Genomic DNA, 25,687 nt, shown 5'->3' with positions numbered 1-25,687 from the left:
AATGTATAAAATTAATCTTTCATACATTTTATTATTATTTATTATTTCATATTACATTTTATTATTTATTATAATCTTATAATTTTTTTGGGTAATATTGGATTCACACGAGTTTTGTATGTAATTTTTTTTTTATATTTAAAAATTTGATGGAAAATATTTTTAACCTTTAATATATTTTAAGGACCTGTATTGAATTGTAGATATAATTTTATTGAACAACAAAATTAAACAAAATCAATTAGTTGTTTTTATCAATTAATCTTATTGAAATTATATTAATTATTAAATGTTTATTTATTTGTCTCTGTACATTTAGTTTTTTACTTTAACGTAATACAGAAATACATGCGCACAAAACCTATTTTATCGACCTTACCAGTGCAAGTTTAGGAAGTCACAGGGAAAGCGAAACACGATGGAACCCATTTTTCCTTTCATTATTCCACTTCAGGCCCCATAAAATGTAAAAATGTCTAGGTATGTAGCTAGAATGTACTATGTTAGAAATATTTTCATTTCTAGAAATAAAAAACGCTGTATGTAGTAAAAATGTTCTAATGTTAAAATTATTTATTTCAACCATGTATAGATATAAGAATACATTTATTTGTACCATAAAATAATAGGGGTATTCACGATCCAAACTGTAAAGTCCTAACAATTTTTATACAAGAAAAAAATAAAAGAAAACATATTTAATAGAGTTCAGTTGTAGTTTTCTGTATACTGAAAGTTCTTAAATATTTAACACTTTGAAAATACACTCTGCCTTTCCAGAAATACTATACCCTAGTTGGATAGGCACGGTCACGATTAATCATATCAAAAAATAAACACAAAGCTGCTCTTAGTAAATCCTAGTACTATATTATATTATATAGAATATATAGAACACACACTATATTTGTTTCTCTGAAATTGACGCTGTAACATCATAGCAAATCTAATATTTTTATGAATTCGCAGGTTTTATTTTTTAAAATTTTTCTTTATAATAATGAACAAAGAACCATAATGCTGAGGTATTTTCCATATATAACTCAAATATTATTACCATATTCAAAAGTATTATATATTCAAAATCCATTAAACTAAGCGAGTGAAGTGGAGCATGTGTTGGTATATGTAAACATAATTTCTAAAAATCTAATGGCAAAATTTTAGTTGCATTCAATTTTTTATTTCATTGCAGAAAAAAACATATTTTTGTGATAAATACAAAATTATTATTATTCTAAAATAAAAATAAAATTGAGTTAGAAAATTGAATATACTATTTTGTACACTTTAAAAAATGTGTTTTGTGGCTTTGGTTGTAATATAGCTTAGGTAATAAAAACATTAAGATTTTTGAACATGATTAATAATCAATTATGTTAACATATTATCACAGTAATTAATCACAGTTGAAATATATATTGAAGAAATAAATACTAGATCAGTTTTGTAATACTTAAAGCATTTAAACAAATATATGTAAATTGAGTACAGATTAAATATATATGTATATATATAAATATATATATGAACAAATAAATATATATATACACAAAAAAGTAAAATTTAAAATATATACATATATTGTAGAAATATATATAATTACTTCTTACTTAAATTTTAACACACAATACACCAAATAATAATAAAATTTCACTATAGATTTATGTTATAAATTTTTTAGCGAAAATAACCACATTCATTTATACATTTCATATCTTTCGTTATCTAATAGAAACCACGCATCGTATAAACTATGTTAAAGTTTATAAATTAGGCAAGAAAACATTCTTAATTTTCAAATTAAAATTTTTACAAATTTAATACTGATTAAAATTTCACAAAATAAATAAATTTCTATAATAAATTTTTAAATCTGCATATTTCGTAAAAGGGTTTATCTATTGATTTTTACACCAAGTTTGATTAAATTTATGTAACAAAAAGAACCTAGTTAGCTATACACAACTATTGCCTATATACTTAAGTATGTAATGCTAATGAGAATCACAATTAACACTGAGGCATAGGTGAATTAGTAATGGTTATTTTCTAAAATACAAATATAGTTTTTCAAAAATTGATTTAAACAATTTGTATATAATATTTAGAAACTGCATTATATATTATACATATATATATAACATATATGTATGTATACCTTACACCTTACTAAACAATTTTTGTTACACTAATAATTTACAATTGTTGTTTAATAGAATTAAAATAAAATTTATAAAATATATATTTTAATGCATATAATGCATAATATAAATGTTTCATAGAAACAATTTCATAAAGCACGTAAAATATAATATAACAAATATATTTAATAAAGCAGTTTTATAAATAGTAAGTCTAGTACATCTGTATTTAATATAAAACTTACATGAGTATAATACATGGGACTCGTATAAGATAAATTTAGTTTTCATTAAAAAAAAATGTTAAAATTATATATAATATATTTCATATATATATAATCTATGAAATATTAAAAAATATATTATGACTTTGAAGATTATCTAATATAAATTTTTTAAACAGCATCATTTGCTTCCCTTATAATATCATCGAAATAATATTTCATATATAACTGAATCAAAACTGTGTACATCGCTTTTTTTATTTAACACCAAAAATAAAAACAAAATAAATATAAAGACTCATACTAATCATCTTAAAAATATAGCGTATCTATAATTATTATGTTTATATATACATATATATATATTAATTATTAAATAGTCTAATTGTCAAGTTAACATGAAATTATTATTTTCATCAAATAGTGTTTTTTTTAGTGAAACAAAATATTTTGTTATATTTTGCCAAATCCACGAAGATTTCTATCTAAGATAGTTGTAGTAAATTAATTTTATTTAAATATACTTAATTTGTTTTTCAATTTTCAATTAGCCCAATTATAAATTTTTATTCCTAAAAATAAACAATATATAAATATACATATTTTTTATTGAAATTGTATTTACTATATCTCCTTTAATTAATAAATTATGAACAATAACATAATAAATTCTAAAAAACATAAAAAATACAATGTAATTTCTGAAATGCATAAATAAAACACCGCTGGCTTTGTAGTTATAAGTACGATCGGATAAATGTTCGAGAACTGTGCTTTTGTTGCAATTCAGAAGCATCCGAAAGTAATATACCTCTACCAGTGTGGTTAATAATATATTTTAAAAGTTTAAAAAATATGAATTATAAACTTATACTCTAAAACAAAATAACATATTTAATTTAATTAATTTAAAATCAAATATGACAAAGAAACCATGTTTTAATAGAAAGTGAAATACAAATAGTGGTAAAATAAATACAAACAAAAATTTTATTTTAATTTACTTTTTGGCTGACCAAGCAGCTGTTTCAAATATCAAAAAATATTCGTTATCTTTTAAAATAATAGGACTTATATATATAATATGGGCCCATATATTATATAATATTTGGGTTGCAATTGTCAGGTTTAGAACTTAACACCTGCCACATTTGAAACATTGCTCTTACAAGCCTAATATATTTAACTACTATTAATCCCTTTCTATATTTTTGCATTTAAATATAATAAATTAGTTATAATTAGTTATTTGTTGTCTATTGTTTTAATTGTTATAGATATGTACCAACTATGTTTTATATATCAAAATTCTAGATCTAAAATATTTAAATTTCTGCAAATATTCTAATAATTTACAAACATTTCCTTGAACGTAGCGTATGCATAGCACACAAAAAATATGCAATATAAGAAAAATTACTTTTTGTAAGAATTTTCTAAAAATGCAATATATAATTTTAATTAATAAATCAATAATATAAATTATTAATATGCTCGTTATGCTTACATATGTTTACAGTATTTTTTAAATGTGCTTTTAAGAATCTCATACATTATTAATATAATAATGAGTTGGCTTAAATTAAATCACAAATCATGAAATAAATTAAATTGACAAATGCTGATAATATAATTTAATTAAAATAAAATAGTTGTTAGTATATAAATTACTACCTAATAGATATTATAAAAAAAATATTTTAAGATACAAAATTAAAAGTTATACATACAAAAAAGGGAAATATATCATTAAAAAAGAAAAATTAGTTTTAAGTGCTATTAAAAATATGTACAAACTACAGTTATCAAAACTTTGTGTTACCGTCGTTAAAGTAAACAAGTGTTGAATAAAAATCAATAATATAGTCAATTTATACAAAAAAGACAATACATTTAGTTTTTTAACATTCTTTTAATTATATTTTTATTAAATAAACCGAAATGTAATATACAATCTTCATGTGTTGGTTAAGCGCACGCGCTGTATATTGCTTGTTGCTATGTTTAGCATTTGCGATGAATATATATAGTTGTGTATATTATTGCTGGATCCGTAAGCTGTTTCGGCTGTCTCCTTCAACACTGGTTATGAAATAAATACGTATATTTGCGATTTAATTAGTTTCATAATTGATTTGAAAGCTTGAAGTATGTATATACATTTCCTTAAATGTTTTCTATAGACGTCCATAAATAATTTTATTCATCTAATCGTATTATGAAAACTTTTGTTAGGCTCTAGTGTTATTAATTGAATTATTAATTCTTATTCCTTGCGCTTTTAATAAGCTAATAAGGAATATTAATATGTAAATGTTTATAATTGCATATATTTAAATATTATGTTGATTTATTTTAATGATTATTTCTTTTTATGTAATGTACGGTCATATTCTAATTAATGTCGTGAACGATGCTCTTCTCTACGATCACGTTCTCTTTCGCGGTCACGATCACGATCTCGATCAGATGAACGGTAACGTTCCTCGTAGTAACCTCGTTTTGTTGGTGCTTCGCCGGATGCTTCTACGACTTGTTCTGGAGACTTACGTGGACGTGCTGAACGGCTTGAGCTTAATAAATTTAGGTACATAAATATAACTTTATTAAATAAATATATAAAAAAGAAATAAACGAAATAGTTACCTATCATCTCTGTAATGGTCAGGAACTTGACGTTCACGTTCGCGACTTCTAGAGCGTTCACGGTAACTAAAGTTTAGATGTTTATATAAATTATTTATTATAAAATTAAAACTTTTAAAATCAAACAAAATGGTTGTATATCTAACACCCAACTTACCCAACATCACGCTCTTTGCTTTCACGATGTCGTTCACGTGAGCGATCCCTAAAAATAAGTTAAATTTAAGTAATGTCATATGTCATCATCATTCATATGAATTTGTATAAAATACATTTCTTATAACTTTTCTTGTTTTTGGTTAATTTAGTTATTTTAGGGTCTCTGATGTACTAATAGTAGAAAATTTTCATCTTAGGCTGATATAACTACTATATATTATCCAATAAAACTTATTACTTTATAAATTGAGGTATGAGGAGATACCTCATAAATTGAGTGACATTAATTAGAGCTTCAAATATTATTTGATTTATTTGCATCACCGAAACTTTGAATGTTTGACTAACAAGTACTTGAGAACAGTAAGACGCTTAAATATGATCGAACATCATATTGAGTCCGAGTATTTGCTGTTATATGTGTGCGTATAACACCTAACGAAAATAAAATGTTACCTAAAACAGAGCACAACATTAATATGTTGAAGTATTTGATCACACAAAATTAACTCTTTTATATACCACAATAATTATTATTACAGTCTTTTCTTTACTTTTAAATAAAATAATATATTTCATTTTTACATGTTTGAAAAAAAAATAATCTAAAACTGATAGTTTGCATTAATAAGATACTTTGTTGTATCGAATTATATTCGATATATATATGATATATAGTATAATATATTATAATATATTAAAATATTTATATATATTACATATATACATATATAATATTCAATTGCCATATATAATTGCAGCAAATTTTTTAATAAAATCTATAATTAATTCAATATTTTTGAAATAAAAACAAACAACACATTTTTAACATATATGTTACATGCAAAAGTTTATAACTCCTCTTGCTTGCGTTTATAGGCGTTTCAGATTGTTTTCACCAAATAACTTGGGAATTTTTGACACTAAATCGTTATTGAAAAGAATACTTTTTTAAAGTTAAATACAAAATTTTTCTTTTTTTTTTTTATAAAAATATATTTCTTTATATTATAACAGACTTACCGTTTCCTTCTGTCACCTTCTCTTTCTCTTTCACGAGAACGCTCGCGATAACGTGACGATGAACGCTCTCTACGCGGCCGTATGCGATGAGATCTTTCACGTGATCTTGAACGTTCGCGCCGATTATAACTTTTTGTTTCAATGCCATGTAATGTATCCTGTAATGAACTTATCAGTATTTTGCATCGTTCATCCTGTGCCACTTTTGATTGTTTAATTAATGAAATAGCCGTAACTAAAGTTTCAATAGCACTGGCATATTCACCGGCAGCTGCATCAGAAACAGCCCTTAAAATATATGTAAAATTTAAATATTAAAATTCAAAAAAAAAAGGTGAGTTCATTATTTTTTACCTTGCAATTGCTGAACTACTGACAGTGCGATTTCTGCCCATTATCTCTTCAAATTCGACCTCTGACAATTGCGGACCCATTGGTTGTTCGGAGTAAGGGCCTGGTTTCGCCTGTGGAGGTCCAGGCCATGGACCTCGTGGTGCACCCTGTTGTGCGAAATGTGGCGGTGGACCATGTTGTGGTGGCATACCCATTGATTGTTGTGGTGCACCAGGTGGACCATGCGGTGGACCACCCATAGGAGGACCGCCAGGCTGATTAAAGAACGCTGGATTTACATGCGGTGAAGGACCTCCTGGTGGTGGCATTGGTCCACCCATATTTGGTGGAGCAGGACCACGTGGTGGTCCTTGCATATGAGGAGGACCTTGTGGTGGCCCACCGGGTGGTCCCTGTGGTGGAAAACCACCCATAGGCGGTCTGTTCCAATCAGGTCGTGGCCCACGCATAGGCATTCCGCCAGGAGGACCCTGGAACTAAAAAGTTGATTTTTATTATAATAACTTTAATAGGTTATTGTACCAATTGATATAAAACAAAAATTTGTGCTAACAAAAAATTATTATGCATGGGTCTGAATGTTCTGAATACGAAAATAAAATAAAAAATAGAATAAAAATATGAATATTCATACAATTACACATAAAGAAAAATATAAGTGAATTATTTTTAAATATATTTTTAGCAAAAAGAAAGACCTAGAGTGTGAGAAAAAATTCTTATAATATTTGTTACCATTTGAGCGCGTTGTGGTGGCCCATTCGGTTGACCTGGTCTTGGACCATTTGGCCGTGGTTGACCTGACCATTGTCCTTGATTTGGCGGATAACGTGGTGGACCTTGCAACACTTGTTGTGGTCCCATTGGTCCACCCTGATGCATTGGTGGCTGTGGTTATGTTTTTAAAAAAACAATTATGTAGTAGTGATTGAAGAATTGTTTAATGGTCAAGACGTCAGCAAATACATGGAATTAAATAATAATCGTGACATATAATTTAAATTTCTTATATGTTATCCTTATACAAGTTATTTACTAAATTAAAACAAACTTTCTACAACATATTTAAAGATTATTGTACTTTTATGTTTATAATAACGAAATTTATTGGTTTAATTAAGAACATGCTAAAAGCTATAAAATAATAATATGCAAAATGAGTTCAATTATTATATTTAACATTATAAAGATCTACATGTTTTAAAATGTTAAAAAACTTATTTTTAAACTATAAAATAATGGGAGAAAATTTGAATATTGTTGATTTATAGTACAAATTATAAAAAAAATTTTATTTAATAATAGTAGTTAAAACGATTTATATAAATGATAATTTTATACTACTTTTATGTTACTTAATATTAAAAAATTAAGTTATAAAAGATTTATTATATATAATCATTTTAATAAATTTTCTATTTACTTTATATATGAAATCAAATTTTATATTCCTTTCTATTAGCCAGTTAATAGCATGTTAGTTTTTTTTTACTTACATTCTAATCTTTAAAATTAATTAAAAGCAAATATAAAATTAAATAAAAGTTAATCACAACATCGTTATCATTGTAAGGACATCAAACATTATGGGTTACTTTATTTAAGCTTATTCAATGAATTGTGAATTATTTTATGTACAATATTTAATGTTTCATTAAGATGTTTGTGACACTGTCATGAAAACATTACGAACCATATTAAGAGCATTTATTGTTTTGATAGCGCAACTAAAGAGTGGACATATGTTTGTTATAAAAGACTTGGGTCTTGATATTTTAAGTTTAAGAACACAAGATTTATTTATATGTCTTTCAAAATATATTTTAAATCAAACAAATATAATGCATAATTATTTCATATGGATATGACTTTTTTGAGACTGCAAGCCAGTCAGTGGCAGTGTTAATTCGCCAGCTGACCCATTATACTTGACATGTATGTTCTTACTTGGAATTTTGTTAATGTGTTGCCATTCAGTCACTTACCTACTTAACACTGACTCTGAGTTTCAAGTTTGGCAGGGTACTAGTTCAACTCTTGGTACTTCAGTTTCAAGAAAACTATTTACAAATAATAACATATAAGAAATATTTCCAAAAAGACTATTGATGATGGATGGATATTTGGAAATACTCGAAATAGGTGTGTGGTCAGCCAAAAAATCAATTAATTAAAAATTGCAATTTTGTTGCAATTCACTACTGTTCAATAGACCTCTCTATTAAAACAATTATTTCTATTAAGAAAATAGTTTCTTTAGTCTTATTTGTTAAAAAATTTTAACAATTGTTAAAAACACAAATTTAATATAGATATGACTACATAATTACGAATACAAACTAATTGTCAGTTAATAATAATGTGTATGTATTTGCATCACAAAAGGAAACTAATTTTTAAGTTGTTGAGCTAAAATAACAGGGCCATTCTGGCAGAGATCATAAAGTCTTTCGTAAGATCTTTGTTAGATCGAACGTAAGACTGTTTATAAGCTTTTTGCTATTCTGGCACAAAAGTCTTTCAAAAAAGGTTTTATCATTTGTAATTCGTGGTAGAAAACTCTTTTCTTCTATTTCTTTTGTGGTGAAATCAAACACAGCTGCTAATAGCTACCACATACGTGTAAACGATTGAATTTTAATAAAAATGTGATGAAAAGCCACAAGATATATATGTAATTATTATTATTATTTATACATAAATAATTATTTGTTGAATTTATCTTATCTCATGAAAGAAATAATAGCAGCTATTGTTGCTTTAATAACAGTAGTCGCAAAAAAAAACTAATTAGTTTTACAATTACAGCTTAAATACGTATATTAATAAATAAATAAATAAACCAAGTTAAATAAATAATAAAATCTATATATATAAAAAAAATAATATAAACATTTTATATTATATATAAAATGTATATTTTAAAATTTCTACAAAGATAGTATAATATAACAATACATTTACGTTTGCGTGGTATTAAAAATGAAATTAGAAATTGTTCAGTTTTTTAATTTTAATTCATTAATATATCATTAATTTTTATTCTAATTTTAATGTTTTTTTTTTATATAAAAGGAAGTTTGTACACGAAAAACACAAACAAAATCTTATCTGACAATTAAGAGATCTGATCAATAGCGGATCTTTCCTTTGGTGTTTCGAAAGACCAAAAAAAAGATTTTCTGACTAAAGTAATTAAAATACGAAATTAATAGTTTAACCTAACATCGAGTCTGAAGCCTGCTTTGACATACATTAGGAGTTTGATATTTATGTTATTCTCTTACTGTTTCGCTTCAACCTCAAAAATATAGTTATTATATACTTAAATAATTAGGCCAGCACTACTGTACGGATGTGTAATACACAGCAAAGCCTCAAATACTGCCATAAATCCATTACATATAGCACAAAACCTGGCATTAAGAAGACTAATTAAGATTCCTTGATATATTAAAACAACAGACATGCATAGAGATCCAAGGATCGACTCAGTGATAAAACATATCAAGGACAGAGCCCTGAAATTATTCACAAAAGTAATATGTTGCCCAACCCCGCCCTAACAAACCTTAAGTCCACCTCAGGACGCACAGGAAGATATTCAGTTAAAAGATTAATAAAGGATAATAATTCTAGTGTAGTTACAGCTCAATGTGAGGAGTAAAAGTGCGCAATAGCACTAACTCAAACTACAGAAACAACAACATAATACTTAGCAAAGCAAGTTTTTTTTGTGTTATATATATAAATTTTTAAAAATATGAAATTAATCAGTGTTCAACAATACGTGCTGACAAGTTTATAAGAAATCTAGAGCAGATGAACGTGAACCAGCAAATTAATATAAACAAGCAAATGAACATAAAGAATAAAATTAATAATTAAGTGGTTTGTAAATTAAGTTGCCGCCTGCTTAGATCTATAGTTTAAATCGAGATTTATTTAATTAAAAATGAAAGCATTTAGTTCAAATTTGGTAAATAATGCTTAAATTTGACCGTTTTAACTATATAATACCTATAATAGCTATTTCACTATCACAATTTTTAGTATATACGTATTTAATATATATACATATATAGTACTATACGTATTTTTGAAAATTCGTTTTTGTATTCATGAGGAGAATTCATAATATTATATAAGGAATACACAATATTTAAAAGAACTTGCTTAAAATGCAAGTTAATCAGTGTTCAACAATACGTGCTGACAAGTTTATAAGAAATCTAGAGCAGATGAACGTGAACCAGCAAATTAATATAAACAAGCAAATGAACATAAAGAATAAAATTAATAATTAAGTGGTTTGTAAATTAAGTTGCCGCCTGCTTAGATCTATAGTTTAAATCGAGATTTATTTAATTAAAAATGAAAGCATTTAGTTCAAATTTGGTAAATAATGCTTAAATTTGACCGTTTTAACTATATAATACCTATAATAGCTATTTCACTATCACAATTTTTAGTATATACGTATTTAATATATATACATATATAGTACTATACGTATTTTTGAAAATTCGTTTTTGTATTCATGAGGAGAATTCATAATATTATATAAGGAATACACAATATTTAAAAGAACTTGCTTAAAATGCAATATGGGGACCAGAAATATTATATGGTTAAAAAATATTTCAATTTAAACAGCCCATTTAACTACACTAATATAGTAATATAGTCTAGTTAAAGCCTAGTGTGGGGTAGAGATAAGCCCCCGAGCTATTATAGAGTAAAAGTGCGTAATAGCACTAACTCAAGAAGACGAAGAATCAAGAAGGCTACTAAATAAACATTTTAGATAAATTTAAATAAAATTAATTATTAAATATAATAATTAAAAAATGAAAATAAAAACATAATTAATTAATTCAATTATTCTATAGCTGATATATGATTTCGTTCTAATATATAATACAACAAGTGAAATTATTAATGAACTTTCACAGCAAATTAACAAAATTCCAGAAAAAAATTGCTGATATAAATATCAAGTACGGTTTTGGGTCAGTTGGCTTCTAATTTGGCAGTGCACGAGTTTAACTCTGGGTACTTGCAGTCTCAAAAAATTTTTTTACGAATAATTAAATACAAAAAATAATTGCCAGACCACTGATGATGGCTATTTGGCAATACTCAAAAAAGTTGTATGGTAAGCCAAAAATTCAATTAATTAAAAATATAAAAAGAATTTTTTATGTTATAGATCACTATTTTTCGAAACTCCTCTATCAAATACTTCAGTTTCTATTAATGTAAATATAGTCACTACTGTCATATTGACGTCAAAATCAAATTTAAATAAATATATTTTAGAAATTTGAAAGTTTGTTTTTTAAAGTCTTTATTAAAAACCACTTAGGTCACTTTTTAATTATTTATTTTTGTATATAACTAAATCTTACTAAACTATAAATATACAAATTGTATTATTAACAAATTGTATTATTAACTTTTAGAATATATTGTTTTGTGCAATGTGATTATTTATATCAATATTAGGTTAAAGTTAAACATAAATGATAATATCCATAACTACTTATTGCAACCTCTTACGTACTTTAAATATCACAATTCGTCAAACGATTACTTTAGAGTATAGAGAATTAAAAAAAAAAATAACATGAAATAATTTAAAAACAAAATTAAAAAAATTAATAAGGAAAATTAGAAGAATTAAAAAAATATAAATGAATTGGAAAAAAAAAATTAAGAAAACTAAAAAAATAAAATAAAAATTATTTGAATAAAAAACATTACACAATCAAATTAGCTTATTAATATTATAGTAAGTAAGGCTTCTATTTTGTTATTTAGCTATAAAAAAAGATAAGGTAAAGATAATGATAGCAACTAAGAAGAGAAAATTGATATAGCACATCGCGTTTTTGTGTAAGTTCTCTAAAGAAAAGGCTATTTTTCTGGGATTAAAAGTTAATTAAAACTTAATGTTATGTAGGGGTTAATTATGGATTAACATTGCATTAAAAATTGAATATGACTGCTTTGTTTGCCGACAAGGGATGAAGTACATATATTGTAACACTAGTCTTTTGAATAGAGTTTTGTTCTCCATAGATAATAAATTAAACGGTTAACTATAAATATTACCAATAAGAATATACAATGCAAAATGAAATTTTAAACGAATTAAAATATTAAGTAAGTTTACATTTTCGAAAATTGTATATTTAACTAATTTTTGAACATGTGTTAATATTTATTAAAAAGCATATAACCACATAAATGAAAGACAATGACTTTCATTCTAATAAACTGTAGAAAAATACTAATAATTAGAATATATTATAAAAAAGATATATATATATTCAGATTAGTCTTGATATTAGGATTAGATACATGATCCTAGAGATCCAATTAGACCTATTTAGTTGCTATATAAAGGGTAATAATTTCGAATCTAAGATATTTAGTGTCTTATTTTTTGATGAAATAATAATTATAACAAGAACTTATTTAAATTTTACTATTTTTACATTTAGTAATCAAATTTATAAGATTTATAAAATATCAATACTGCTTTAGTTTTATTAATACCACGATTGTATTATTGTAATGGACTAATTGTAAATAAATAATTTAAAACTTAATTAATATTATAGAAAACATATGAATATAAAGAAAAACTTAGAAAGGAATTGCTCTGAAAATTTTTAAGTATAACAAAACATAATTAATTTTAATATATAAAATTTGGCATTCAGAACAATTCAGACAAATTCTACAACTGAAAATTAGTAAAAATTTAAAAATTAATTAATAAATAAAATGCAAAAAGTTGTACTAAGAAAATTACACACACCCAAACATTAAGTTGCTATAATAAATTAGAAGACATATTTTATATTTATATATTACCTGCATTCTTGGTGGACCTGCATTTGGACCACCTGGAGGGCCTTGTGGCATATGTTGAGGCCTATATTGCCCAGGCGGCATATTGGGATTAATCATACGAGATGGATGCCCAGGAGGTACGCCTTGTGGACCAGGATGTGGAGGCAAAGGCCCGCCAACGTTCATATTTGGCGGTGCGGGACCACGTGGTGGTCCATTAGTTTGTGCTGGTGGAACTGGACGTGTTTTTTGTAAACTTTCGAACTGATTTAATGCTTGTTTTGTTGGATAAGTGACAACAGGCGCTTGTCCATGCAGTTCTTTTTTTGGTAAACGCTCAAGCACCATACGTAAACTAGGCTCTGAACCTAATGATATGACACAGAATCCTTTTGATTGACCATTCGAACGATTTTCGAAAAATTTAACCTCTTGAAAATCTGTGATACCTATATCACGCATTGCACTTGATATATCGTGATCAGTTGTCCACTACAAAAACAAAACAAATAAATTAGAGTTTCAACAAATAAAATATGTCACTAAATATGGATATTTTAAGAAAACACTTTTACCCATGTTAAATTTCCAATATAAAGTTGAAAACGACGTCCCGCTTGATTAGGAGTTAGACTACCACCTCCTTGATGGTATACTCCGTTTGACCCATTTCCAGTGCCATCACTACCACCAGCATTGGAACCATCACCGGTGACTGAAGCAGCAGCACTAGATCCACCAACAGTACTTTCATTGGGACCACCTATATCATCATATAAATCTACTCCATCTCCACAAAACTCATCCTAGTAATAAAAAATTTTAATTTATTTATATATATACATATATATATATATATATAATTTCTTAACCACACCTGACTTTGCGGTGGAAAATCTTTATCCAAATCTTCGGCGTATAAATCAAGCACAACGCCATCAGCCATATTTATTGTGATTTGTTCTAATGCACCACCGAAAGGAATAACTATAGTTTCTCACAAAACACAAAAAAGTTGCAAATAATAGTCGATATGCAATACGCGTTCTTTTTTAGGCAGACCGGCAAGGTTTTACACTCAATTATACTGTATTTTTATTAAAAATTAACTTACATTTCTTTAAACAACATAAGTATTTTACAGAGTTAATTTTATTTCATGATAATTTTATGAAATAAACTTTTCATATTTAACATATGTAATCAAAAACCTTAAAATAAAATTGCTTCCCGACGCTATGAAAAACCTAGCTCGCCGAAAAAGAAAATGGAACGAACGAGTAAGTGAGCCGAAAAGCGCGGAAAGCAAAATGTGCATTTAAATGGATGTAAAACAGATATCAAAAAATAAAAGAAGCCCATCTTTATATTTTCAAATTTAACGATTACATATATGATTTATATGATAAGTTTAGGTATGTTTTAAATCATCGTTTATATATCAATTTAAGAATATAGCATTTTTTACTATATTTACTTTATCTTATTTTAATTGAAAATGTGTAATGGTCAGCTGATATGCAATAAAAGAAACGTAACGAGCCACAGTTATTCATAATTTCGTCATATTTAATTTTATTTAACTATTTTGCAGTCATGCATAGTCATACCACATTTTGTGTATATCAATAAAATACACATGTATAATTTGCACCAAAGAATTTGGTCAATACGTAAAGCGAGTGAAAAGCATATGATATTTGACTTTGAGCTATGTTATGTTATGTAGTGTCTCGGACAATTGCATGAGTGCAATTGTTGTTATTTTCAATACAAATTTTAAAGTCAGAAAGAAACAATATGTTGAGAGTCAGAAAAAAACAATATGTTAGTTGAAATTTTGTCATGAGAGCCGGGCAATTTGTGCCTATTAATTTAAAACCATATTATGTAGTGTCTCGGGCACGGCAAAATTGGCTATTTCGGGCTATGATGAAAATGCATGTTATATGGAGTGACACATCAGTATTGTCAATTTCTCACTTTCAATTTTATAATTTGCATTGTTATTTTGTTATTTTGCTCGTGGCGAGCCCATGGAAAGGTAAACTGTGTAATTTGATTTTTATTAAAAACGTTAGTAAACACTTTCTATAGTTATTTATAGTTATAGATATTAAATAAATTATATATTTGTATTTAAAATTGTTTGATTTGTAGTACGAGTATATAACATATGCATATAAAAAACTGTTGGCAATTATATATTCTATAGATATTTAAGTAATTTTGTTTAATAACGGTAGGTATTAATTTTTGAAAAGAGAAAACTTTTTGAAAAGTTTTATTGTAAAGAAAAATTTTAATTACATAATATTGTATAGATATATATTGCAAGCATTTTCAATATAAGGCACTGAGGAAGTAAGTATATCATAAAATCTTTATTTTTAATAATTGAATATGTAATTGATATATAAAATGTATATTTGTTTGGGTGATATTTTATTAAGTGAAGTTTATAAAAGTTCTATCAGGTGCATGAATGAGCTCATTATAATGTGAATATTACTCTGTTACTATTACTCTGCTTAAAAAAAAAACAAATATAAAAACTGCTACATCTATAAAACTTCAAAGCACTAAAATTTGCAGAATATAACTAAAAAGAAATTTAGAGAAAAGGAAGTTTGCTAATGTGTATATTTATTTTTAAAAATATCGCTTATGCTTAAATGTACTAAATCAAAAAGACAACAATGCAACTTATTGAAAAATAAATAGTTTGCTATGTAAATTTAAGTTACAAATTAAGCATCTAATTGAATTAAAATATAAACGGGAACATAGTTATCCTAAAAAAAAGTTGAAATGTGGGACTCGTCTATGTTTTTGAGCACCCTGACGCCAAAATTTTATGTTGCACTAACAGGCACATCAAGTCTCATATCTGGACTTATACTTATATTTGAATGGTGGTACTTTCGTAAATATGGCACGTCTTTTATAGGTAATAGCTTGTTTACATTTATTGCAAATTTGAGTTATGCTAGTTCAATAAAACATGTATGTATGTTTTGTTAATGTTATTTCAACATCAGAACAAGTTTCCATAAATCATATAAGTCCATGGATTAATGGTACTGATCCTCAAACGGAAGGAAACGGTAGTAGTGCTAGTGGTATTAATGGTTCATCTACACCAGGCACCGGGCAACAAATGCCAGAATGTAAAGTTTGGCGTAATCCTTTAAATCTTTTTCGTGGTTCTGAATATCAACGATTTTTCTGGGCGACCACTAAAGAGCCTCTAACATATTATGATATGAATCTAAGTGCACAAGATCATCAAACTTTTTTTACTTGTGAAGGTAAGTGATCTGATATTTTTAATTTATATTTGTAAAATTTTTATTTATTTAGGGGATGCTCGTAAAGAAGAATATGAAATTATGCAAACTGCATGGCGCGAACGTAATCCAGTGCAACGAATAAAATCTGCTAGAACAGCACTTGAACTCAACTCAGAATGTGCACCTGCTTACATACTACTTGCAGAAGAAGAGGCTACTACAATACAAGAAGCCGAAAAAATACTAAAAACTGCGTTGAAAGTAGCAGAAATGAATTATCGTAAGTCACAAGCTACGCAACACCAGGGTCCAGTGGCTGAAGGTATCCATAGACGAGATACAAATGTACTCATTTATATAAAACGTAGGTTAGCAATGTGTGCGCGTAAATTAGGAAAATTAAAAGAAGCAGCAAAAATGTTTCGTGATCTAACTAAAGAGATTCCATCCATTATGAATGTATTAAATATACATGAGAATCTCATTGAGACATTGTTAGAAATGCAAGCGTATGCAGATTGTCAGGCAGTTTTGGCAAAATATGATGATATATCATTGCCAAAATCAGCAGCAATATGTTATACGGCAGCATTATTAAAAGCACGTGCAGTAGCAGATAAATTTTCACCTGATATTGCTTCAAAGCGTGGATTAAGTCCTGCAGAAATGAGTGCTGTGGAAGCTATACATCGTGCCGTTGAATTTAATCCACATGTACCTAAATATTTACTTGAAACAAAACCTCTTATTTTGCCACCAGAACATATACTTAAACGTGGTGACTCTGAAGCACTTGCATATGCATTTTTTCATCTGAAACATTGGAAAAACGTTGAGGGTGCTTTAAATCTATTACATTGCACCTGGGAAGGTACATTTCGCATGCTACCGTATCCATTAGAGAAAGGTCATCTTTTTTATCCCTACCCTACTTGTACAGAATGTGCTGATCGGGAACTTTTACCGGCGTTTCATGAAGTTTCAGTTTATCCTAAAAAGGAATTACCATTTTTCATACTTTTTACAGCGGGACTGTGCTCATTTACAGCTCTTTTGGCGTTGTTAACACATCAGTATCCTGAGCCAATGGGGTTCTTGGCACAAACTGTACTTACTTGGATATCATATCCGTTTCAATTGCTAAAGGAACGTATTGAAGCATTTTGGCCATGCAATCTACTGCAGCATTTGTCACGAGTTTAAACAAAATATGTATGTTCTATTTTAAGAATTTTATAAATGGCAGTTAAATGTGTAAAATATTTAGTAAAGCAAAAACAGAAAAACAACAACAAAATGCAAAAATTAAAACAAATTAAATAAATGTGTTGCTGCCAGTGTATGTATAAAAAATAAGAAACTCAAAGATAAGAGAAAGTCTCATTTAAAAAACTGTCTTCTCCTAAATAATTTAATTTTAAGTCCTACTTAAACTAATTTTTTGAAAATATAATTTTACATTATTTATTTTTAATTTCGTTTTTGATTTATTTACTTATATAAGTTGTTTAGTTCTATGGGAAACTATGAAAAAAATGATTTTAAACTGTGTTGCAGTATAGTTTTTAATAAAACATTATGATATTCAATAATGTGATTTTTTGGAAAATTCCCACTTCATTAAAATATATTTGGAATCCACAAAATTTAGTTCTACAAACTTCTTGAAAGTTTTGTAAATATTGTTGCAAATTCAGTTTTTCCTTTTAAAAACCTAGTCATATTATTGTATTAAAAAAGTCATACTGCAAACTAAAGATCTCTTAATATACTTCATCACTTTTGTTTATCAAATAATCATTGGTGTTTTTGAACTGAAGAGTGTGAAATCTAGCACACGAAACCTATTATGATTATTAAATAGGTAAGGACTAACGAGTTTATATAAAGAAAAACTTAATATGCATTTAGTTTTTAATAATTTTTGAATATTATTTTATTTTGTTTCATTGTTTCAATTTAATTAACAGTTATTCAAATTAATTTATAAATATTATACACTATATTTCAGTTTAAAAAAAACTCTATATGTAAACAAATATAAATGTGTAAACAAATTAAATATATTTAAAATATTAAACAATATATTTAAAAGTATTATTTTATATTCATAGTTAAGGAATAGTTTGAGTATTTTAGGAATTTCTTTTCAATTAAATTCTTTACATTCCGATAGTAATTTTAAATACAAAAGGTGTAAATTATTTGAAAATTATGAAATTAGGTATGAAAACTATTATTAAAAGATAATTATAAATTATGCATAACATACAGTTAAATATTAAAAATAATTTTATAACCAATAAATTTTTAGTTAGTAAAGGTCTTATCACATGTATTTACAAAGTTTTATATTGTATCCATTGCTAGAGTGTACTTTTCAAATCATTATAAGGTCGCTTTCCATTATAATATAATGTGTATTGATCCCATCAAAAAATACATAAAGGATAGAGCCTTGAAATTATTTGCGAAATCTGACAGACTTACCAACACCGCATTATCAAATCTCAATATAGTTACAGGCTTCTCGGGGAGGTATGCAGATCTGAGGACAATTATTGCTTAGTCTGATAAAGTGATAAACAATAATCTAGTCTAGGCACAAACGGGGGTTTTGAAGAAACCACGCAGTTAATAGAGAGTAAAAGTGCTTAGGTGCACTGACTCAACTAGCCTCAACATAATAATAATTTAGTGCAGTAAAATCGTATTTCAGATATAATTGAACAAACAGTATATATATTGTCTTAATTTATAATATTACAGGAAAAAAAGAATAACAATGTTCTAAGTTCCTATGTGTTTAATTACAGGTATGACAAGTTATCTAATGTATATTTTAAACAAATCTGATGCCTTATAATTAAGAAGTCCGGGGTAGAAAATAGTCTTGTTCTTTATTTGAACCCTAATTTACTGTACTTGAAGAGGTTAGATTTAATGACACTGTACATTTCTTTCTATATTAATTTAATATCTTTTGTTAAGATTCACAAGAATGCTACCAGTTAAGATAGGTACTTATTGATATATAAAAATCATTAAAGAGATTTACTTCAGAATTTCCAACTTACGTATTTCTTACAATAATCTTCTTCATACAGTTATAAAACCGGTATGGTTACAGAACATAATTAAAAGTTTTTGTGATCTATGGGACTAGTAAATTAATTTTACAAAAGATTTCACTAAGTAATAGACTGTGAAAATCCTGCGATTTGATTTCTCTATAGTATTTAGTGGTATATTTAAATGAGGAGAAACCCATTAAAATGTTAAAAGTGGCAATACCAGTATTAAATTTCCAAATTTATAGAAGAAATGATTCTATCAAACAAATAAGCAACTGATGTGCAAGTATTTAGATTATGATAGGAAAATAATCTAACAGATATCTAAAATTATTTGTTTTTTTATTTGTATTTTTTATACCTATATTGTTAGTTAGAAATTTTAATTTAATAATTGTAGTAAGAACACTATGGATTTCAATAATCTGTACATTATTTGCAGGGTATTGCGATCCATAAGACTGCTATGGACCAGGATAGAATACAAATTTTATTTCAGTTTCAGGAACTGAAATAAAATAAATAAATAAATAATTTTAAAGAAAAAATTAATTATTTTCAAAGTGAGAAAATTATTTAGATGGGTTAAAGAAAGCCCGATCGAGAAAGAGTGTCGAGTTAAGAGTGTTACATCGGAAAAATTAAAAACAAACCCTGGTGTAGGAGAAAACCCCCTTTAACTTACTTGCATTGAACTATAATTTTAAGCTGAAAGACTGTTAGTTAAAAATCAGACGATCACTCTTTTAGATTTAAATTGCCATAACTAAATTCAAGCAATTCATCACAACAGTACAAGTGATTTAGCGATATTTTCTATACCTATAAAGAGAAGTATATCTACGTCATTCCTTGCTAAATAGCAATGCCAATAGGAATGGATTTATTTTTGTTTACAATTTCTCCTTATCTATATTTCATTTTTTGTTTCCATTTTCATTTTAAACAATTGTGAGACACAATATCGTCGAGGTTCACGTGCCTCTCATATGACCGATAGAATATCTCCGAGATCAGAAATAGCTGAATCATATATGCCATATGTATGTTTAAACTAAAACAGAATATATTAGCAAAAAATATTACATTTTTCGTTCCTGAAACGGAATAATCTTTAAACATCTCATAAGAGAACCTTTCAATATAAGTTTTATGAAGGATACTTTTCTGTCGTTATTTTCTTCAAATACGAAATGACGAAATTTTTGTCTAAAACGAAATTAATATTTAAATTAGTATTGACGATTTCATATATGGTACCATCAACCAGAGAAAGCTCTTTTGTGCAAGAAAGATCTTTTCAAAAATTCTACTCGAACCGAAAAGCGTGTCCACGAACAGATGAACCGTGATAGCATAGTACCAACAGCTCTAAAGCCTGAATAATTTCATATATGTGTTCATATTAACCAATATTACAAACAGTTTAATATTTTACTAATATATTCTCTTTATTATTAGTTTATTAAAAAAAAATTAAAATATTTGTGACATACAATATATATGATTTTATATAATATAAATTCAAGCTTAAACATTTTTGTTTTAATTTTAAAAGTAAATTTTGTTGCCATTAAATTTTTGCAGAGGTACTAGCCACTATAATTAGTATAATAACCACTACACGTCGCACAGGAATATTGTAATCCACTGTTATTTGGATTAAATGAAAGAAAATGTCTTTTAACAGCTGTTTTGATTACATCCGATTGATTTTGTAAAAATTTTAGAGATCTAGATTCGTAATTAGTTAAACAATGATCTAACATTTTATACAAAATGCTTTCAGTAGAGATAAATATTCCTATATGAGCTTGTATTCCAGGTCTAATAGAAGTGATTATGTCACTAGCCAATTTCAAAAGAAAGTCAATAACATCTTCTGTATAACTTAGGCCCATTCCGAACATAACATTTTCGAAATCTTTTTTGCTTGAAATGTTTTCGAAAAATTCCTTACTTAATTTCTTGCACAATTTTCCAAAATTAAACGGAGTTCCAGTATTCAAAATTAGTAAAGCAGATTTATATGTCGCAGATGTGACTGTATCGTTAGAAGCATCGCTGATATCACGTTTCTTAGTTATTGAGTTCTGATAAATAAATCGCACTTGATTTATTGAAGATGTTGATATAGTTGCGTGTGATTCCGGTATTCCCCGAGTTACACCTCCAAGTACATTTGGACCTTTATTGTGTTGAACGCTATTACGCAATTCTCCAGTGTTTACTGACATTTCATTGTTCAGTACAACACCTTCTCCTCGTGCTCCAAACGCTGGACGTATTTTTGCCTGATTGAGTTTTTTATTTATTTTATATAAATCATTTAAATATTGTTTGTTGGGTATTTCATTTGTTGTCCGTATGATATCCAATTTGCCTTGTGTTTCGCCTTTAATCCGTATTGTCTCTTTGTACATTTTATTAAAGATTTTTCTGTAAATAAATATTAATTAAATTAGAATAATAGAAACCTAGTTCGTTTTTTTAAATTCGGTTATTACTCTAACAACAACAGTGGTAAATTAATTGTCTAATAAAAATGCTTAAAAACTTTTTATATATCTTGCTTCTGAAAGCAAGCATATTCACGCCCTTTCAGCTCTCTACGCCCTCAATTATAAAATTGAAAAAACCATTCAATTTAAAAAATTCTGTTTGGTTGTTTCCGTAGATATTAAAAGAGCCTTTACCAAAAAACTTCCATATGCAGTTGTAAGCGGAATCTCGGATCTGGGTGTTGATGATGCGCTCATTAACTTTCAAATCAGTTGCTAACTGGCAGACTTATTAAAGCAACTATGGGCTCATCACCAGCATAAGGGTGAATAGAGGTACTCCCCAAGGGAAAGTATTTTCCACTCTTCTCAAGAACATAGTGATGAATGAACTACAAATAAAACTGAGGACATCGGGCTGCAAAACTGTTGCTTATACGGTTGATATTGCGATAATGGTTGCCGAAAAAAAACCACGCTTAGGGATATTTTGCAAAATAGTTTAAATATCATAAACAAATGGACACAAAAAAGTGGCCTAAATGGTTAATCCCAAAAAAAACGAGATCATAGTTTTCACCAGAAACCATGCGATCCCTAATATTTCTCTACCTGCTTATTTTCGACAGGAAATTTACTTGGAAGCAAAACACAAACACATTAGAGCGCGCTAGGAAAGACAATATTCCACTCCTCTTATGTCAAAAGGCTATTCAAAAGCTCACTCAATGGCTATACATAACTGTTATTAGATCTATACTGCTATATGACATCATTGTACGTATGTTCGGTACTTCAGCGCAGAGCTGAACTCTGTATTACTGGAGCCTTGTGCATCATATCATCCATTGTACTAGATCTGATGCTTCATTTACTTCCACTAGATATCATTAGTAAACAAATGACAGCTTCATCTGCTCTTAAACTCAAAGCTATCTCACAGTGAAGGCCCAGTGACAATGGACACGCCTCCGTCCTTAATGTCTTTAATTTTACTCCTTATCAAATTTACTACATCTCTTCCATTCTCCACTTCAACAGAAAATTCGGAAGTTGAATTTCCATCTAGAGATTTATGGACGTCAGGTGATCCCTCCTTAGGAGAGGATTTAAATATGGCGAATATGATCCCCATTAGGGAAGCTATAGCTTGTTTGAAAATGGATGATATATTTAGCAGGAATAAAAACATACTATCAGACAGTCAAGCTGCTTTAAAGTCCTTGTGTTCAGTCCAGTTTACATCACTAATCTGGGTCCCCGGTCATAGGGATATTTTCGGCAATTGCAAAGCAGACAAATTAGCCAGAAATGGTGCTTCAGAACTTTACTAGAAACACCTAAGCAATTTGGGCATATCGTTAATATCATTCAAATGGTTACTGAGTTCTTTCTATGCTGAACTTTTTAATAACAGATGGAAGGGCTCAACGATATAGACATCTGTATGCAATTTCTTTTTACTAAAAGGAAATTAAATATTCTCATTGAGATGCTCCTACTCTGTCTTAGGGACCCCCTTTTCTGAGCATCTTGATCACGGTGGTTGTTTCTAGGTGGTTTTAAACCCTGAGTTTGATCAGATATAACTTAGCCTAACCTACTTTCAAATTAAAAATATCTTTTCAATCAAGTGGATCCAACTTTTAACCAAAACGATTGATAGAATTTTTAAACTTGTCAACGACGTTAATTATAATCTATGCCACATTAAGATAACTGCTCCTGTCGATCGAAGAAAGAACCTAATCATTTGTAAAATATAAACAAATTAATATCCATGAATAATGTATGTATGTTAAGCTGATAAAAACAGATATTACATTTTGATCTTAGCCATAAGGCCGAGAAGCCGTTGATCTTTGCCATGAATAATACAAACCGAGTTCAATGAAATAGGTATTACTGCTGTACCATAGAGATTAAAGAAAAATGGTGTGGTTACTAACACTTTAGATCTGTGTTATTATTTTTTTTATCTATGCTATAGTGATCCAAGAAAAATATAAGGTAATCATATCTGATCTGATAAAAACCATAAAATAAATGGTGCAACAGAAAGCCATTGTCAGCGAATTTTGATGAATTCTCTTTACTACGTAAAGGATCTATGGCCTTAGATAGTAAATGATTTATGGCAAATCCATTAACTTCTCTAATCAATTTAATTATCTTGGCAGTAGAAAAATAATAATAAAATTATATTATACTGGTTGTCTGTATACAGTTGTTTTGGTGACAATTAAGTTGCGAACGAATTTGATGTCAGAAAACATGACTTCGAATATGAAAATATGACTTTTGAAAAAAAAATAGTGCGGTTAAGACTATTAGAAGCTAACAAATGCAGACTAAGATATATTCTTGAAGAATGCCTGCGTTTTATACGTTTTAGGCGAAGAAATATTCAAAAACAATTGTTCTACGAAGAAGACTAAACAAGTATTGATATAGAAAAGATTACGGCTTTTTTGGATGCAGCTAAAGTGAAAACAATTTTTCGTCGTAGTGTCAAGAGCCCATATAACTACAATAACTGTAATAATATCAGGGCTTCTGCGTAATTTCACTTCTGCGTACGTCTATGTTAATGTCATTGTTTTACACAATTTAATTAAAACTTGAAATCGATTTCTCAGATTAAAGTTCATCTCAGATAATATTTACTCGCACAACAGTATATAATCATATGCTTATATCAAAGTATTCAAAAATTGTGAACAATTTTTCAAATATTTACACTAAATTTTATTTACTCAATAGTTATATATATTAGGATGTTTGTTACTTGCCCTTACTATTGAAAAGTAACTTTTCAATAAACGACACTAAAACACACATATACATATACATATACATATACATATACATATACATATACATATACATATACATATACATATACATATACATATACATATACATATACATATACATATACATATACATATACATATACATATACATATACATATATATATACCATACATATACATATATATATACCATATATATACCATACATATACATATATATATACCATATATATACCATACATATACATATATATATACCATATATATACCATACATATACATATATATATACCATATATATACCATACATATACATATATATATACCATATATATACCATACATATACATATATATATACCATATATATACCATACATATACATATATATATACCATATATATACCATACATATACATATATATATACCATATATATACCATACATATACATATATATATACCATATATATACCATACATATACATATATATATACCATATATATGCATATATATATCTTCAAAAATACATTCTTTATATAAAATCAGTGTAATTCATATTGTTTAGTTGTTAAATATACTAATACATA

At 27.3% G+C, this 25,687-nt stretch overlaps 3 protein-coding genes and 1 pseudogene across 5 annotated transcripts; 1 reads left to right on the top strand and 3 right to left on the bottom strand.

Annotated features, from left to right (window-relative positions):
- Positions 1-4,260: 4,260 nt before the first annotated feature.
- Positions 4,261-14,693, bottom strand: LOC119673126 (cleavage and polyadenylation specificity factor subunit 6). Of its 3 annotated transcripts, XM_038084359.1 has the most exons (9): positions 14,292-14,693; positions 13,990-14,220; positions 13,436-13,906; positions 7,286-7,438; positions 6,551-7,026; positions 6,197-6,484; positions 5,172-5,219; positions 5,015-5,080; positions 4,261-4,941 (listed from the first exon to the last, which is right to left on the bottom strand). In XM_038084359.1, exons 1-9 carry the CDS (start codon positions 14,358-14,360, stop codon positions 4,767-4,769), a joined length of 1,977 nt encoding a protein of 658 aa, XP_037940287.1. In that variant the 5' UTR covers positions 14,361-14,693; the 3' UTR covers positions 4,261-4,766. The 3 variants fall into 3 exon arrangements, with proteins under 3 accessions (XP_037940287.1, XP_037940288.1, XP_037940289.1); XM_038084360.1 differs by lacking the exon at positions 7,286-7,438; XM_038084361.1 differs by lacking the exons at positions 4,261-4,941; positions 5,015-5,080; positions 5,172-5,219 and adding an exon at positions 5,999-6,096.
- A 1,337-nt stretch (positions 14,694-16,030) lies between these two features.
- Positions 16,031-17,982, top strand: LOC119673125 (protein ST7 homolog). The gene is made up of 3 exons (XM_038084357.1): positions 16,031-16,364; positions 16,456-16,725; positions 16,778-17,982. The coding sequence occupies exons 1-3, from the start codon at positions 16,226-16,228 to the stop codon at positions 17,908-17,910; spliced, it is 1,542 nt and encodes a 513-aa protein (XP_037940285.1). The 5' UTR covers positions 16,031-16,225; the 3' UTR covers positions 17,911-17,982.
- Positions 17,983-21,373: 3,391 nt separating this feature from the next.
- Positions 21,374-22,204, bottom strand: LOC119678815. Its single transcript, XM_038090879.1, has one exon. It carries the CDS (start codon positions 22,202-22,204, stop codon positions 21,374-21,376), a length of 831 nt encoding a protein of 276 aa, XP_037946807.1.
- A 1,825-nt stretch (positions 22,205-24,029) lies between these two features.
- On the bottom strand, positions 24,030-24,138 carry LOC119673542 (annotated as a pseudogene).
- Positions 24,139-25,687: the final 1,549 nt, after the last annotated feature.

The sequence above is a fragment of the Teleopsis dalmanni genome, chromosome 1, assembly GCF_002237135.1.
Source record: "Teleopsis dalmanni isolate 2A chromosome 1, ASM223713v2, whole genome shotgun sequence".
NCBI lineage: Eukaryota > Metazoa > Arthropoda > Insecta > Diptera > Diopsidae > Teleopsis > Teleopsis dalmanni.
This window is presented reverse-complemented; position numbering and strand designations above follow the sequence as displayed.